The sequence below is a fragment of the Diorhabda carinulata genome, chromosome X (genome assembly GCF_026250575.1).
Source record: "Diorhabda carinulata isolate Delta chromosome X, icDioCari1.1, whole genome shotgun sequence".
Taxonomy (NCBI): domain Eukaryota; kingdom Metazoa; phylum Arthropoda; class Insecta; order Coleoptera; family Chrysomelidae; genus Diorhabda; species Diorhabda carinulata.
In genome coordinates, this window is record NC_079472.1 from 58,221,817 (window position 1) to 58,240,304 (window position 18,488).

The 18,488-nt window shown below is 35.6% G+C and overlaps 2 protein-coding genes across 4 annotated transcripts; one reads left to right on the forward strand and one right to left on the reverse strand.

The window, feature by feature from the left end:
• The first annotated feature begins 947 nt into the window (after nucleotides 1–947).
• On the forward strand, nucleotides 948–7,784 carry LOC130901834 (alanine--glyoxylate aminotransferase 2, mitochondrial). 2 transcript variants are annotated; one of them, XM_057813461.1, is made up of 8 exons: nucleotides 948–1,045; nucleotides 1,119–1,303; nucleotides 2,228–2,351; nucleotides 3,603–3,791; nucleotides 5,423–5,710; nucleotides 6,690–6,911; nucleotides 6,965–7,213; nucleotides 7,596–7,784. In XM_057813461.1, exons 1-8 carry the CDS (start codon nucleotides 962–964, stop codon nucleotides 7,683–7,685), a joined length of 1,431 nt encoding a protein of 476 aa, XP_057669444.1. In that variant the 5' UTR covers nucleotides 948–961; the 3' UTR covers nucleotides 7,686–7,784. The 2 variants fall into 2 exon arrangements, with proteins under 2 accessions (XP_057669444.1, XP_057669443.1); XM_057813460.1 differs by having other exon boundaries at nucleotides 6,965–7,784.
• Nucleotides 4,835–17,879, reverse strand: LOC130901840 (uncharacterized). 2 transcript variants are annotated; one of them, XM_057813468.1, is made up of 2 exons: nucleotides 17,456–17,879; nucleotides 4,835–5,327 (listed from the first exon to the last, which is right to left on the reverse strand). In XM_057813468.1, exons 1-2 carry the CDS (start codon nucleotides 17,725–17,727, stop codon nucleotides 5,153–5,155), a joined length of 447 nt encoding a protein of 148 aa, XP_057669451.1. In that variant the 5' UTR covers nucleotides 17,728–17,879; the 3' UTR covers nucleotides 4,835–5,152. The 2 variants fall into 2 exon arrangements, with proteins under 2 accessions (XP_057669451.1, XP_057669450.1); XM_057813467.1 differs by lacking the exon at nucleotides 4,835–5,327 and adding an exon at nucleotides 14,677–14,954 and having other exon boundaries at nucleotides 17,456–17,877.
• Nucleotides 17,880–18,488: the final 609 nt, after the last annotated feature.

Genomic DNA, 18,488 nt, shown 5'->3' on the forward strand with positions numbered 1-18,488 from the left:
TATATAATTGGCGCAGTCGTAGTAGGATTCGTGCGATCGCGAATTTTACACATAGGGCTGTGAAAGACTCGACTAAGTATTTTAATAGAGAAAAATCAGAAAATTGAAGAAAAAAAGAATATGAATTTGAAAATAGAAGAGGAGCTACAGAACAGGATCTGAATAATACCTCCGTTATTTTCCATTCTTAGGGATGGAGGAGGTACATGAAGAAAAATCTAGAATAGTCTAAAAATTAATACGCAAAAAGATCATATTTTGTAAACATGTGTCATCATTTTTCTTCTGAGAAAAGATACGTTTAATCACAGAGCAAAGTGGATTTAACTTTCACTTCCGCTACCGCTCCTGAACGTGCTGAGCGTATGTGTCACCGAACGATTCCGCTAAGGTTGTACAACGGTTTCGTCCGCTAAATGCGATCATTGTGTTGAGCCGGTACTACACGATGCGTCCAACATTCGCGTTTCAACGTACGGCTGAATATTGGACAAAAACTAGAACCTTACCTAAAGAAATGAAAACGTGGAAAAGAAGTGATGAACTGTATATAAATTCTTTTAAAATCAACTGGATGATACTGGCAAATTTGGTTTTTCATACAAACACGTAGAATCCATGCACAAGAGGACAAGAAGTGTTTGTAATTGAGGAACAAGTGTTGGTTCCAAATTTGTTCCAATGTTGGGTACTCCTTTGACCGATTTTCAACGGTCAACGTTGTAAACAAAACATTCGTTGCACTCTGTATTCTCTTAATGGGCCGCCCTGTATTCAAATTGTAGGATTTTATAACAATAATTTATTGCTCTACATCTATAGTATGACTTCAGTTACATTACATTATTACCTTTTTAAATATGAACCTATTAATTATTCATATCTTTTATATTGTTTGTTAATTTCGTATTCCATATATAGAATATCAACACAAAAAAATCTCATCACACAATTTTCGAAAATGAATCAGTTCGCTCGCTATTTACGACATTACTGTACAAAACCAGAATTGCCAAAATGTGACTTCATCCCTAAAAAGTACAAGGTGAGTCATATTATCCAAGCGTCACATCATGTACGATTTTTTTTGGTTGTTTTTGAACCGTTTCTTTTTCCAGGGTTTGTCCTACAATGAAATGAAAGAAATACGAAACGTAAACGTCAATCCCGTTCTTATAACTTATTATAGTGAACCGCTTGCCTTACATCAAGGTTATAAACAATGGTTATTCGATATTTATGGAAAACGTTATTTGGACATGTTCGCGGGAGTGTGCACAGTTGCTGTTGGACATTGTCATCCGTAAGAAACGTTTAGAATACTCTTCTATCAATCTTGAAAAGAAATCATAAGAAAAAACTTCTTCCTATTACCTACTATTCGATGCTAACATTTTTTTTCTAAAGTATTTTGTATCCTTCCTGATAACACAGAATATAACATGTACAAGTATGTACATGTATAACATGTAACGCGCGTTTCGATAATCGTCTCTGAAGACGATAACTTTGTTATAGAAACGCGCGTCAGATAGTGTAATTATGAGTTTTGGTGTAGTCGTGGTGTATACAGTGTAATCAGTATGTACAAGCTATCTCAAAAGAAAATTCCCAATTTAAATTAATTTAATCGAGCTCTAAAAGTAACTATGACGGCTCGTCAGGTATTCTCCGTGATGACTGCCATTTCGTGATGGATATTTTCTTTTAATTGTACCAAGGGAATTGGGTTTGTTAGTTTCAACTTTAGAATCGACATAACCCCACAGGAAAAAGTACATGAGTGTTAAATCTGGACTGCGTGCACTACAACTTATAGTATTTTTCCTGGAGACCAATTTGATAGGAAATATTTCACGAACTCGTGGTAGAGATCTATTGGAAGTGTGTAGAAATGCTTCGTTTTGTTGGAACAATGTGCTTCACATTAGACAGCATAACTTTTTGTTTTTACCTCAAAATGCGCGCAATTTCATTGGTTATTAACTTGCTGAAGCAGTGTTTGTACCAAGTTCCAAGTAAGTACTTGGAAACTGGTAAAACAAAAGACAAATTTGAACCATTGGACAGATTTCCAGCTGTGAATCGAGATTTGTTGTTAAAACTTGTATTAGAGACAGAAATAAATTTAAAAGGATTTATAGTGTCTTTCAAATTCAAAACTGTGACTGACATTAAGTACCAAATTTTTTCGATTATATAATTATTATTTCCTCTTTCTATATAGGAAAATTAACGAAGCTGTGAAAGAACAAATGGATACATTAGGTCATATCACAACTCTCTATTTCAACACAAAATTGCAAGAATATGCTAAGAAGTTGGCTGGAAAATTACCGGGTAATTTAGAAGTGAGTAAATACTACTCAATCTTACCCTTTTTTGTTACGGGTAGGAAAATATAAAGACTTTTGGGAAGGGGTCCTAGATGTGCTAGATTCGTTCGGTTGCCCAAACGCCTGCCAGCTAAAAACCCACCCTTTTCTTTTTTCCTGCAGAAAATGGAACCGTCCTCGTGGACTTCTCCTTTAGCATCTGCCAATCTTTGTTTTCCTTTTTTTACCGACTTAATTTGTTGTCTGGTTCTTTCCTCCGTTTTCAAAATTTTGTTTATCATACTATATATTATTGATCAGTTTTTTTTTTCATCAATGAGATCAAGTTTTTTTCTTTAGCGTTATGGCTGTTTTTGATTCTGACATTTCTCTGATTTTATTCCCTTCCTTACAGTGGAATGAGGTGAGCTCTGGTGTGTCTCTTGTTCTGCAATAGAAGCGGGTATCCTCTGTTTTACCGATTTTTTAGTATATGTGGCAAAAGATCCATGCCCTGCCAGGGCCAGGTCAAGAAATAATCCGGACTACGGTGAGGGCCATTAGCTCATACTTCTATTTTGTAGATGAGCTCCTTGGCACTTGGTCTTTGCTTTCATTTCTTTTGTTGTTTTGTTAGTTTCATCTGTTTTATTTTCTTTACTTGCCTCTTCTATTTGCCGTCTCTCTTCGATAATTAGGTCTATTTTTTTTTAAATCTCACCTTATAACTAATATTTTTTATCCATCCCAAACTAACTAAAATCAAACGAATTCAATTGAACTGGAGTCGCAAAATCTGTAATTTTAATACACATTGAAAGTTTTTCCAAGTTGCACTGGTTCTTGGTGATACTCTTGTATGAATACGTGTCTTATACAAAGGACCTGTCGTATCCTCTTTTCTTGTCCTGTCATCGAAGATATACAGTATTCACACCTGATCTTCATTTTCTATTTCATCCGATTTCGGGTGTAATGCCCTAGAGATCCATAAAATTTTGTAAACCTAAGATTAATTCTGAAATAATCACTTGGGGAAAAGTTTTTTGATGCCAATTTCCACCAATGAACTCAAATGAGCATTGATCTTTTTCTCGAAATATTCGTTGCTTCAGATACGCTATTCTCATAGCCACGTCTTCAGTTCTGGAAAAAGATGAAAGTCTGAATTGTTGAATGAACATTTTGTTTACACCACGTTGAATTTTTTACTTTCAATGTCTGGAGACGATTGTGATGGTGCGTTCAGTATATTATCAAAAATAACAATTATTTCCTAATTTTCAGAGTATCTATTTTGTAAACAGTGGTAGTGAAGCAAATGATTTAGCTTTATTGATAGCTAGAGCTTATACTGGAAAATTTGATGTTATGTCTTTGAAAAATTGTTATCACGGTATGACTTACCAAACTATGGGATTGACATCAAATAATACTTACAAGTATCCTGTAGCAGGGCCAGCTGGAATGTTTACGGTAATTTATTTATTTTTTGATAATTATTGAAGAATGAAGACTAATATTCTAATACATGAGACATTTCTTCTTAAAATTTATTATTATGTAATGCTTTTCTTATTTATTTCCACTATTTCTATTCGTGAGGTGAATTCATAAACACTTTCTCTTACTTAATAATTTATTTAAACACTCACACTAGACTTAACTAATTTATTTAAATTCAGCGACTATTTTTCTATGTCGTTCCGTTCGTTATGACTTTTAATTACAAACTAACTAAATCCGCTAAGCAAACTCCTTGAAATACCCAAAACTCAAAAATTCTAGAAAATAACGAAACAAATAAACAAAAAGAACTTCCTATAACTAAGTTCTGAAAAACAAAAACAGCATAAACAACTCTCCGCTGTTTGCCAAATTTTAAAATTCCATTATTAACGGACGGGACTGGATTTCCGGTCTATTTCGTGGACGAGTTCATAACAATTATTTCATTTTTCAATACAGTTTATATAAATGTATTAATTTGAGAAATTCATAACAATAGTTGTAATTACAACTGTTTTACATTCAATCGGAATATTGTTGGTGATTGATTCGATAATATAGTTCTTCCATTATCAATTGTAGATTATAAAAACCCTTGCCGACAATTTTGTTTGATCTACCATAGGCGTAGATATTTATAAATATTTTTGAATATATTTATATCTTATGTTAACTTGCTATAACTTAAATTATAAAACGTAAATAGACGAGTAAAATGTACCTGCTTGTAAGGGCGTATGGTTTAAACAGGGTACCAGACGTGGACTGAGCACTTTTTGTACTAATTTCATAGTAAAAAACCATAAAGGAAAATAAATTCTTTGCAAATAAAACATTTCTATTCTAATGTATCTTTATAAATAATAATGGTAGTCAGAATCATCTGAACTAGAGTCATCATTTGATTGAATTATGAAGGGTTGCAAAGAGGGTGATATCACATACTCATCTTCTTCTTTGATAACATGTTCATCCCAGCTTTTGCAAAGCTCTTGGGGTCTGCTGGTAGAACTTTCTTTACTAGGTCTACAACATCTTCACTCAGTTATTTGGTAAATATAAAAAAACGAATTTCGAGTGCTAGTTAATCACGATTTTTCCAGTGAAAAAATAATATAAAAAATGAGAAAAAGTACGAAAATATTATCCTGAGAGGGTAGGTGCTTAATTATCGCTGTCATATAAAATCCCTAAGATTGTGTCCCATTTTCTTACTGGGTATGCTCATGTTAGATAACAAAACCAGTTCTACTTGTTATCTAACATTCATTTACTTATTAAAAATATCTTTATTTTCTGTTTCCTCTAGTTACATTTTATCTAATAGATTAACAAATAAATACGTTGGCCGATGTTCTGGAGCTCCGTATATGCCACGTGTACGTCTGGATACACTGTTGTAGTTCCTTGCAACGGGGCATTATCCACAAGTTTGATGTAGGTACAGTTACATTGTCCCTGGTATATAGTAGAGACTCCCAGAAGCTTTCGGCTGAAATATCCCTGAAAAACAGTGCTTCAAACTAACATTTATTCTCAATCTGTCAATTTAGATAAATATCAATAAAAGTATTTTTGCCGTGTTTGTACATTTTCAGACTTTAAATCCTGATGTTTACCGAGGATTATGGGGTGGTCAGAACTGTCGTGACAGTCCCGTTCAAACAGACAGATCTTGCAATTGCAGTGGAGAGTGTCAAGCAGGTTTGAAATATTTGGAACAATTCGAACATGAACTCAAACACGATATTCCAAAGACTGGCTTAGCTGCGTTTTGGGCGGAATCTATCCAAGGTCTTGGAGGGGCTGTTCAATATCCCAAAAATTTCATAAAAGGTGTTTATGAGATGGTAAAAAGTAAAGGTGGACTTTACGTAGCTGACGAAGTAAGTATTCAAAATTTGCATACAGCATACAGCAATATTTCAAATTTTAAGAAGAAAAATATTAACAAATAGATGGTTGTGCTATGGAGGCATTCATATTATTTGTTATAGCACAATCAGTAATGGTAGCAAAGGCTTCTAATCCTCTACAAGGCCCAGATTCGTTGGAGCAGCATTTGGAGCTCGGCTCCCAAGCATACCCTGAACATGCCCGACTCAATACAGAAGAGAGCAGTGCGACTTATAGACGACCCAGAGTTGAACAGAAACTTGGACAGCTTAAAGCGTAGAGGAAAGGAGCTGACCTGACACTGTTTCACCGGTACTACCACGTCAGATAATCTTCCGAGCTGTCCAAGTCAACCTAAAGAAGTATGTGCAAGCGGTGCTGGATGATCTTAAACCGAAGATACGGGAGCTAGCATGCAAAGTAGGCATTTCAAAAAGTGCTGTACATCGCATATTAACAGAAAATTTGGATACGAGTAAGCTGTGTGCAAGATAGGTGCCGCTCATAATACGTCGTGAAGATGTTTCCATCGAGTGGGAAAACCGGCTCCAAAGAAGGCAAAGACCGTTTCATGCCATTGGTTTTTCGGGATGCGCGGGAGATAATTATCATTGACTATCTTGAAAAAGGAAAAATTATCAACGGCGAGTATTATGCGAAGTTATTGCAACGTTTGAGTGAAGAAAGCAAGTAAAAACGGCAGCATTTAGATGAGAAGAAAGTGTTTCATCAAGACAATAAACCAGCTCAAACATCCGTTGTTACAATAACCAAAATTGATAAATGAAAGTATGAATTGCTACCCCATGCAACCTATTCGCCAGATTCATCACTAAATAAACATTTTTTTTCCAAAATTTTTCTAGGGGCAGGTACTGCTGGGAATATCTTCGTATATCTAAAAAAACCTTCAAATTTAAATTAGAGAATCGAGCTCGTATTTAGGTTACAAATTTTCTTAATATTAAGGTACAAACAGGATTTGGAAGAACAGGAGAACATTTTTGGGGTTTTGAAGGACACGGTATCGTTCCAGATATAGTAACAATGGCTAAAGGAATCGGTAACGGTTATCCTTTGGCGGCAGTAGCAACTACCCCAGAAATTGCCGGTGCATTAACAAAAGCAGCACATTTCAATACTTTCGGAGGAAATCCAATAGGATGTACAGTGGGCAAGACTGTACTTGAGGTAAAAGGAAATCACACTATTTGTATTCTTTTCAACAGCTTTAAAATTTTCAGATTATCGAAGAAGAAAAACTTCAAGAAAACTCTAAAAATATTGGAACATACTTGTTATTGGAATTGGAAAAATTAAAATCAAAATTTAGTATAGTGGGTGATGTTCGTGGGAAAGGATTGATGATTGGTGTCGAATTAGTTGAAGACAAGGACTCTAAAGTGCCGTTAGATGGTGCAAGAATGATGAAATTTTGGGAAAAATGTCTTGATCTCGGATTAATTATTGGAAGAGGTGGTTTGCATGGAAACGTAAGTTCCATTTTAAATATTTATGCGCAAGTTTTACAAAATTTGTGTCATCTTCATATCTTGCTCCTTCGATTAGATTCTGTCTCTGTAAGAAGAAAACCACACACAACAATATGTACCCCGCACGCTGTATGAGAATTTTAAATGGATCTTGTCAACGTCATCTAGCATTATTTTGTCTTTATACCAAACTTTTTTTGTAGTAAACGCGGCGAACTCCATTTCTTATCTACTTTATTGTTTCACGGGATCAAACAAATGGGCGAAAAATGTTCAATGCTGACTACATTCCAAAAAATTGAGAAAAATCTTCAAAATTATATTTTTTAATTCGGTTTCCTTTCCTTAATCTCTCTAAGATGTCTTCATAATAATGTTTTAGGTAATCAGAATAAAGCCTCCAATGTGTATAACAAAAGAAGACTCCGATTTTACTTTAAAAGTAATGGAACTTTCCCTGAAAGATGTATGATGCAAACAATTAGAAGTATACTTTCTATTTTATATATAGATACGATTTTGATTTCAGATTATACAATAAAAAATAGAATAAACAAATGTTAGATTAAAACATTCCTTTTAAATAAAAAGAGCTTATAAGTCTCGACGTCGATCAAACACTTTCAATACTTTACCGAAACCCACTAACAACACGCCTCGCCACCCCACGCTACGTGTCGAATGTGTCTGCGTACATACTAAGCTTACGCCACGCCACGTCATCCTATATTTCAAAATTCTCAGATGTAATCGATGCGTGTTTACCCCATTATTTTTGCTGATTTTATGAACCTAAAAACTTTTTTTCTCTTGCTGTGCAAAACCAGAGCCACAGCAGTACATTTTTCCAAAAACTCCAGATCATCAAACAAACTACTAGTGCTCTTCAAAACCCAAATCTATTGAACATTTTTCTGTTTAGAGTTATAGAATGAAATGAGCGTGTCATCACAAATGTTTACACAATATTGTACCATGTGAACCGACGTCGCATGGCGTGGGGTGGCGTGGCGTAATGCTAGTGCGTTTCGACCTTTAAATAATTTCAAATAAGGGCAACATTGCGGAAAATTATTGTAAACACGTTCTAATCTGGACAGTCTAGAACAAGAAAGCGCCGTAACGTAACGTTTACAGTGAAAGTGTCAGTTCCTATAAAAATAACTATTCTTCGATAGTTATCACAGTTCTAAAAATTTATAAAACTATAGATAGAAAATTTTAGAAGTATTCTAAACTCACAGACATATTACTGTAAGTAGAATCTCATACATTCATACCAAAACAGTGAATTTGTTACACACGGTGCTATCAGTTTTACACCGGTTTGGAAGAAGAATTCGCAAAAAAAACAGCTTTTATCAACTTGATATGATGTAGCCTGTGCCAAAACAGGTCCTTACTCTCGAATCAAAGCAGAAATATTTCTAAAATTAATTATGTCAAATACAATGTTGGGACTTCTGACTAGAGAAGCTCTCAGAATATAAACCCTACAAAAACATACTCATCTATACTTAGTCACCCACAATTTCCTACAAAACATCAAGCAATTGTTTTTCCAGCTGTTGATAACCTGAAAATTCAAGATTACCTGATATCACTTGGAGAACTAATCGGTCCAAAAAATATACTATTCACATCGACGCTGTCAAACAATAGAATATGCATGTACCTCGCAAATGAAGATACTGTAGAACGCTTCATGACCTTTCATAAAGGGCTGATCATAATCAACAACACTCCGATTCAAGCCCGAAAGCTTATAACACCTTGCGAAAGTTTAATACTCTCAAATGTTTGCCCCACCATACCACACCCAGCTCTAATGGATGAACTTAACAAAATAGGTCTCAGTACACTCTCACCAATGTCTACAGCTTCAAAAGACAAATCTTTAATTCACCATCCACTATCCAAATACCCGACTGTCTAATGATTACACACGAGAACACCAGCTACAGAATTTACCTATCCAAAGACCGTCTACTATATTTTACGTGCAAAAAACCAGGTCATACTGCAGCAAACTGTAAAAACTCCCAATTACAAACTTATGAAGAACCCCAAATAACACTGAACTACCACAAAACCCCACCCAACCTTCCCAGCAGCCCCAAAATACCGAAGCCAATACTCCCCAAGCACACACCGAAATCTCATCAGAAACCCCTATAACACCTTACTCCCAGAATGTATCCCCCGTAAACATAAAAGAAATTCCGCAAAACAGCACCAAACGTAACTACGAGCAAATAATTACGCCTCCTCCTCAACCAGAAGGAAGCGAACCAGAGAACCCTAAGAAACCTTCTTTCCCCAAACCAAATAAGCCAAGTAAAAAGCCTAAAAATAAACCAGAAATCTCTACAGAAATTCTCATGGAACCAACTAGAAAAGTCATTTCAGAACAGAATCCTCCTTTCCACCATTGAAAATGTCTACGGTTCGTCTGATCCAATAAGAACTACACAAATGATTTTACTGCATTAATAGACATGCTAACAAAAATTCACTCTTTCTTTGAGCAAAGACCTATCAAAAGCAGATGCACTAATCTCAAGAAGAAACTGTTTTCTCCCCTATAAATGAACATACCAGAAGCAGACCTCTCAGAAACAGAAAGTGAATCATCTCAAATAGATATTAACTAACTGAACTAATAATTTACTTTAATATTTTTTTCCTTTTCCTCTATTTCCTCTCTGTATTCTCATGGACCTTACATTTATTCTACAATGGAATATCAATGGCTTTTATAACAACTTACCAATGTTGCAAACCATCCTATTCAAACAGAAGTTATTTGTCTTCAAGAAACCAATTTCAAACACAATAACAACGAACCGCTCAGGCAATTCAACAGCTTCTACAAGAACCGAATAAATACTGAAATAGCTAGCGGAGGAGTAGCAATATTTGTAGCTACAGAAATCACGATCCTTACAAACCTTGAAGCCGTAAGAACTACACACTAATCCAAAAGTAAATATCTGCAATGTATATATTCCTCCAGCATATAAGTAGATGCTAAAGAATTAGATGAATTATTGGAATAAATTCCTCAAGCTAGAATAATAGTCGGAGACTTCCATGCCCATAACACCATGTGGGGATCCACATCAATAAACCACAGAGGTCGCTTACTAGGAGGATATTCTTGATGACGCAAATCTCTCCATTTTAAAAGATGGAAAACCCAACTAGATTTAACATACAATCAAAACAGGGTTCATGTATTGACCTCACTATCTGTGACCCAACTTTCACTCCGGCTCTTTCCTGGGATCGGCTGGACTATACCTACAACAGTGACTACTGTCCAAAATGGAAGCGGAGTGGGCTCTTTTCAAAACAATTAATTCAAATAGTTTGACAACTTACATAATTCCAACAGATATAGAAAACCTTATTAGTATCTTTCGGCGAGCAGCAAACATATCAATCGAACTATGCGCCTGAAACGACGCAATCCTGAGCCGTGGTGGATTAGCGACTGTGAATCAGCAATTAGGAGCAACAAAAAAGCTTTCAATAGATATAAAAGATACAATACACCAGCAAACAAAATCGAATTCTTGAAAACTCGAGCCGAAGCAAGACGTACAATAAAAAATGCTAAACGCAAATCCTGGATAGAATACGCCTCTACAATAAATTCTGAAACACCCATGTCGGAGGTATGGGAAAGAATGAGACTCTACAAGCACCATAATCTACAAATACTAGAGAAAGACGGACGCACAACCACAGATAACTCCAAAATAGTCTCAATACTAGCTACCACTTACAAAAACCGCTCCATCACATGCAATTACGATGATACTGTTATTACCAATAAGAGAAAGGAAAAGGATGAGATATTGATACAGTTCGATGAAAACGAACCCATTAATTTACCCATTACCGCCCAAGAATATAATGAAGCTCTTTGAAGCCTGAAAGAAACGTCACCAGGACCAGATGAAATATACCTTAATCTTTTCAATACCATTTGGCTGCAACATAACTTTCCTGAAAAGTAGCATGAATCCATAATAATTCCTATACTAAAAGCACAAACCATTAGAATCCATCCTGAATCCTATAGACCTATATCTCTTACATGTGCTATGTGCAAACTAATGGAAAAAATTATAAACAACAGATTGCTCTGGACTCTAGAAAAACGAAACCTTATTATACCGGAACAAAGCGGATTTAGACATTATAGATTAACCCTGGATAATATAATGGACTTGGAAAGTGAAATCACCGAAGAATTTACCCTAAAAACAGCTGTTTAGCTATTTTCCATGACACTAACCGAGCTTTTGACATTACAAGGCATGATTACATCATAAAAAAATTATACGAAATCAAAATCAATCAAAAAATTCCTGAGAAATCCAACATTTAAAGTAAAAACCAACGGCACCACCTCCGGAAAAACATATTTCAATAATGGTATACCCCAAGGATCAATCATAAGTCCCACACTCTTTATCATCGTAATCAACGACATCCTGAAAAACTTAAAGTTACCAGTAAAAGCTGGACTATATGCAGATGACTTGGTTGTTTACTGTAAAGGAAAAAATATTGAAAACCTCTTCTCACAAAGTTAGGCTTTTATCCATAACTTAGAACTGTGGTCAAAAAACAGGTTTTACTTTTTCAAGTACAAAGACTCGCTACATTCTTTTCTCAAGACAAAAGAACATACCAAACGTACCGGTATTGAAACTTTAGAATGAAGACATAAAAATGGAAACATCAATAAAATTTCTCGGTATACTATTCGACCACACACTAAGCTGGAACTATCATATTAGAAATCTTCTCCTAGCTTGCAACAAACGATTAAACTTACTGAAAATGCTAACAAACAAAGAATGGGGTGCAGATCGACAAACATTACTCACATTGTACCGAACACTTATTCGATCAAAACTAGACTATGGATCAATTGTATTTTCTACAGCTAACAAATCGCTTCTGAAAATACTCGACAGCTTCCACAACTCAGCCTTACGTTTGATAACAGTTGCATTCAAAACAACATCAGTAGAAAGTCTTTACTGCGAATCAAGGGAACCATCCTTGGGAAACAGAAGAATATATTTGAGCCTTACTTATGCAGTCAAACTAAAATCCAATCCAACCCTCTAAAACTGCTTCTCCAAGAAATTCACAAATCTTTTTTCAAATAAACCCAGAACCCTCAAAACCTTTCTATGCTAGAATTCGATCATATCTAAACGAATTAAATTTCTTCCTTCCTGAATGTCTTCCTATCGAGTCTTCTCAGACTCCACCATTGACAATAGAAAGCACCAAATTCATTACCCATCTCACCTTTTTGGACAAACACCACACCACTTAAATAACATACTCAATGAGTACAAAAACTTTGTACATATTTACACAGACGCATCAATATCTCAAGACGGTACGGGGATCGCAATCATTACACCAACCTCCAAATATATGATAAAAGCTCCTCAAACTCTATCCACTTTCACTGCTGAATTATACGCAATATATCGAGCTACCCACTTCATCAAACGAACCTAATCATCTCATACTCACAAACTCCCTTAGCTGAATCCAAAGTCTTCAAAAAATTCACACCACAAATCCTTTTGCAATCAAAATCAAGCAACAACTGCAATATATACGAGACATCAACAAAAAAATAGTATTCTGTTGGATCCCCTCACACACTGGAATAAAAGGAAACGAAGAGACAGACCTGGCCGCTAAGGATGCTGTAAATATTGATAGTACGAAGTGCGCGAACTTTTTAATTACTGCCGATATTAAAACAATCCGAAAGCGTAAAGTGCTTAATGAATGGGAGAACAAATGGTCAACGTCTACACATAAACTTCGCGAAGTGAAAGACTCAGTAAAACCTCGGTCTATACTACCGAAAGACCTTGCATAAGAAGCTCTTAGTGTATACAAAAGAAAGTGGCACAATAGCTTTGTTCGCAGTTGAAATTCCGAATCAGCTTCGAACCGATTGCATGCGCACTTTTAAAGTTCGCGAGTCGATGATTTCACCCCGCCGAGGGGTTCAGTAGACCGACAGTATTATTTTCGACTTTCCTAAGGAAGTTCAACTTTGTGCAAATATCGTTGCTGCTGCTTTATAGTGGCATGTTGAGGATAAGACACTTCCCATCGAGATGGAAACGAGCAGTAATCATCATGCTGAGAAAACCCGGAAAAGATCCCAATTCTCAACGAACTAACAAGAGCTTCGAATACAACACTAGCAGAACAGTTCGGAGAAACCACAGCACCGAACAGAAAATCTTGAGACTAGTAGAATGTACTAATCTAGGTTTCAACCAGAAAGAATCCATAGGGATGATCTTCCTAGACATAAGCAAAGCTTTTTATCAAGTGTGGCGCGAGGGTTTGCTATACAATATGAAATTGGGAGGATACACTAAACATGAAACTTCCGAGCATGTACCTCAAAGACAGGAAGTTACAGATGAAATCGGAGAGCAGCAGGCGAGAATACCGCAAGGACCAATACTATCACCGATGTTGTAGAACATACCCACAGCGGACATCCCAAAAACGAAGAATACCATTCAAGCGCTATATGCGGACGATACCGCAATAGCAACGAGGTGAAAACATCACGAAAATACTCCAAAACGAGATAGACGAATGATGAAAAGACAAGCCGTTCTATACAAGAAAAGAAAGAGCTACAGGCCTAAAATCGCTGAGACAAGCATCAAATTTCCACTGGACAACGAGAAACGAAGAGCTATACGGAAATACGAAACCGGATAAAATATTGGACACCATGGACGACAGGTCGAAAAAGCTGGCAACACCTCACGAGGAATTAAGGAAACTCATGAGGTACATCAGGAAATATTATAGAAGGCCAAAAAGACAACTGGATCGATAGATTTGTAAGAAATATCAAAAATACAAAAGAAAACACAAAACCACACATAAATAAATAAGAAATAAAATACAAAAAAAATAGAAATTAAAAAAAATCCCTCGAAGATCCTAGATTTTCGAGTTAATTCACGAGAGGGCTTCATAAGCAAGTGCTGAGTTATCCATCGGAGACGAAGAAGGCGAGGCACCACTCGGATTAGATATTTTCTTGTCGAAAAAGGTTGGAAAGGATTTTTTTGAGGCAGCAAAAACACACTCAGAAATTAAGACGTCCAGACAACCAGGAAGAAAAGAGTGTATGGCCACCACGCTAACTCTTAACGGAAAGATAAGACCTCAAGAATCTTCCACAGAACTCAAGGAAGAGGAAGTAGTCTACGCACGAAACTTACGACGCGAATTTACAATTTACAAATCGAATTTACAGCATATCTCATCCAAAAATGAACCCAAATTTTTCAAACTTCAAAATTAGCTTATTTAGACCTTAAAGAACAATTTCAAAAAAAAATTTTTTTTAATCAATAAATTAGATCTTTGCCAAATTAAGGATTAATAGAGTTTTATATACAGAGAATACTCCTCTGGAGACAAATAAAACAAATAATTAGCCTAATAATTTGAATGTGTGCTGGAAATAGGTGAAGTTTCCCAAGCCGGTTCTATGATGTAATCACGAGTATCGGGTTTTCTAATACGGTATTGAAATTTCCAAGGAGGTGGTTTCATGGGTAGTACTCGACCACTTGGTAGTACGTGTAAATTATATAACCAATATAATACGTGGGTAGCAATCCAAGCGACAAAGGTTACTTCGTGGTGTCTAGAATAAAATATTATGACTCGTTATATTATTGATATTTATTATTGTAATTACTAGATTATCTTTTATACCACTTGAAACATAATTTAAAGCTCTCCCACCTTTCGAAGTTCATAGTGTGAATATTAATGATAAAGTTAATTCTAAAAAGTAGTGGTATGATCTTGTAATTTTTTTACATGGAACACTTCGAATATTGGACTTAAAACAGAAATCGAATTAACGTAGTATTAAATTTTGTAATATTAAATCCAATTTACATTCAGACAGTAACCGACAAATCAATAAACACCTAAATAAATGAAATCATGCCCAACAGCTGCACGAGAAGTGATTCGAAATCTCCCACTTCTTCACATAATGGCAGAGAAAACAATACTTAGAATGTTCAGAGACGTAATCATCAAAGAAAAACCGTCTCTAAATAATGACCAAACCTGGAACGTGCCTCAGGATGATGCGTCGAAAAAGTTTAGCTTTAAAAAAAAACATATCCTCAATACTAAGCTGTAGAAATAAGTAGGATAAAGAAATGCTACTAAATGGTATACAGACGGATCTAAAGCTACAAACAGAACTGGAATAGAAGTAAACGGGCTCCGAACCAAACACTCTGAAAGCCTGTGCAACACACCAAGCACCACCACACCATCTAGAGAGTAAATCATCATCCTGTCCGATAGTCAATCAGCCATTAGAGCTCTAAGCTCAAATATCATAAAATAAAATAAAAATTAAATGAGCTAGGCAAGAAAAATAAAGTTACCCTACAACAGATATGAAACAGCTGATAAACTCGCTAAATCGGAGGTTGACAAGTCCTTCATGGGATCAGAATAATAGAAAAAGCATTGGAAAAGAAGGTTGAGAGTAACAAAACTAATAATGGGAACAATCCACAGGGGCTGAGACACGAAAACACTCTCCTGGGAAACTTTAACCAGAGAAGATCAGCTGAATGTATCAACCTAAGTAAGATCAATCTACGAATACTAACAAGAGTCCTATCGGAGCACTGTCGCCTCGATAGACACCTGAAGACGCTTACTGGTTTTCGAAAATATATTTCTCGATTTATTGGTGAGAGTGCAGTCAAAAAAACTAAAACATCGACATCTTCGGTCACAACAATATTTTCGGATTTTAAATTAATAGCAATTATTTTCTGCTAGGCAAGAAAATATGTCATTTTCTGAAAGTGTTTCTGTCCCCTCTCCTTTTCAACATTTAATCCGAAGAAATATTCAGAAGAGAACTGGCAGAATTATCAGATGGTATCAAACTCCTCGGAAGAGAAATCGACAACATTAGATTTGCCGAGGACACAGTGATTATAGCAAATAACAATGAAGAGCTACAAAATATGCGCAGCAAGTGAAAAATATGAATATATCAAAAACAAAACATATGATTATTAGCAAAAGGTAGCATCCTCCAGTACGTCTAACGATAAACTGTCAAGGTATAGATCGATTAGAAATGTACATATATTTCGGAACCACAGTAAACGCAAAATGAGACCAGGAATCATAAATACGAGCACGGATAGAAAGAGCTCGAGCAGCGTTTAACACCATGGAACTATATACCAGCAAAGATATTATTTTTACAACTAAAATTAAGAGTAGTCAGGTGCTACATATTTTCTGTTTTGTTCTACGGTGTAGAGGCTTGGACTTCAACCGAGACTACTCTTAAATGATTGGAATGTGAATATATCGGCGTATTTTGAAAATATTCTGGACGGAACACATCACTAACATGGAAATTATGCTTATACATAGTTGCACAACGTACTCCAGTGGTTTGGAGTGTCATCTGTTGATCTGTTTACACACGCAGTAAACAAGATAAGGGTAGTCTTGTTAATAGCCAACGTTCGCAACGGACGAGGCAATGAAAGAAGAAGAAAGTGTTTCTATCTATAATCCTACTTTTATTTTTGATATTCACTAAAAATTTATTTTGTCCAATCTTAAGTAGCGTGCTTTTATCAAATATTAAGTGATTATATAACTTTCTATGACGCGTTCTTTCCATCGAATTTGTGCTGTTTGTTAATTGTTATGTAAATATCTACCATAGTGTCGATATTCAGCACTTTCAGACTCCCTGGTCTAAAATTACTCTTCTTCTTTCTAACGTGTGTGACTATAAAGTAGGCTACTGCCTGTTCATTTCCAGCAAATTTTTCCTCAAAAACCAAGTCCTGCATTCTCCTCATCATTTAGGTGATATTCCCTATGGTTTTCTTCCTTCTGAGTTGTTAATTTTGGCGTTCTTAATAAGCCTACTGTTATACTTTTTTTATATGTTTTTTTCCAGAATTTTCGCCTATGTTTCACCCACCACATCCTGTATTCCACTTTGCTTTTTAATATCTTCATTCCGTAATCTGTCGTGAACAGTTTTGCTGTCCTAATGGTATCTGGTTTTGTTATAGTTGCTTTATAGATTTTGAATAAAATAATGTAAAAGTTGTGTAAAAGCTTTCGTTTTACCTGAAATGCGTCTTTTTTTGTGGCCATATAAAAATGATTCCTTTCTGTTGAAATTTGGAGGTTCTGACAAAAGATTCGGGAGTGGACACTCTCTGGTATTTGTGAGTTTGAACAGTTATACGAGTTGATGAATCGTAACTATTTGAAGGTTTGGAAACTTTCTGAAAAAACTGCGTTTTAGAATATTTGATGTTGTCTGTATTCTTAGCATTCAATTTCGTCAATATTCCAAAACAACCAGAAAAGTGATCCGTCGGTGATATTACAGACATTTTGATCGATGAATTTCATATGATATATTTGTATTCATGATATGCTGCTTCAGCAAAGCAACAAAAATTTGGTGAAACATAGAAAACACTTCGAAAAAAATTTACTACAATGACTGACATGAAGTTGATTGACATCAAATTCATTGTGTATATAAAAATATGTTAGTGTAGACTAAAATATGACGGTTCGACTGACTTTTCTTAATTAAGATTTATTTCCATAAAACAAAGAAACAAACGACGAATATCTTCTTCTTGCGCGTAAGTATAAATGTCTTCATTCATTCAATTAAGTTTTCGCTCCACTTTTTTTAAGCCTCCAAAGGCTTTCTAATTCTTTTGGTGTTCTATCCCTTGAAATTCGTTCTTCTGTCACAGTTTCTTATTCCTTTGGAGGTACCAGTAGTTTTCAAGTTCCCAAAGGGTTTCTAGTTCTTCTGGTGATCATTCCCTTATTATTTTTGAGATTCATTCTTCTGTCACAGTAAATAATTAAGGGGGAGGAAGAGTTGTCATGATCCGCCCCATCAATATTGATTCGGACAGTTCGGCCTTATACAGCCTCTTCAATTCGACATTAAGCTCATTTGAATCACGCTGAAGACTCGCAACATGATTGACAATTCCATCCTGAGCCTTCATGAACCCATAAGAAAAGAGAGATCTCATAGACAGAACTCAACTTGGCCGTTTCACAAGACGTGACTTTCTCATTGGTAGCATGCTAATTCGTTAGGATCACTACGACTATTTATTACAAA

Bases quoted from the DNA above. Each gene is read 5' to 3' on its own strand.
- LOC130901834 (XM_057813460.1), top strand. From the start codon at position 962: ATGAATCAGTTCGCTCGCTATTTACGACATTACTGTACAAAACCAGAA. The intron at 3,792-5,422 runs GTAATTTATTTA...GTACATTTTCAG, and splicing joins GGCCAGCTGGAATGTTTACG to ACTTTAAATCCTGATGTTTA. The intron at 5,711-6,689 runs GTAAGTATTCAA...CTTAATATTAAG, and splicing joins GACTTTACGTAGCTGACGAA to GTACAAACAGGATTTGGAAG.
- LOC130901840 (XM_057813467.1), bottom strand. From the start codon at position 17,727: ATGTCTGTAATATCACCGACGGATCACTTTTCTGGTTGTTTTGGAATA. The intron at 14,955-17,455 runs GTAAAACGAAAG...ATTTTATTCTAG, and splicing joins CAAAAAAAGACGCATTTCAG to ACACCACGAAGTAACCTTTG.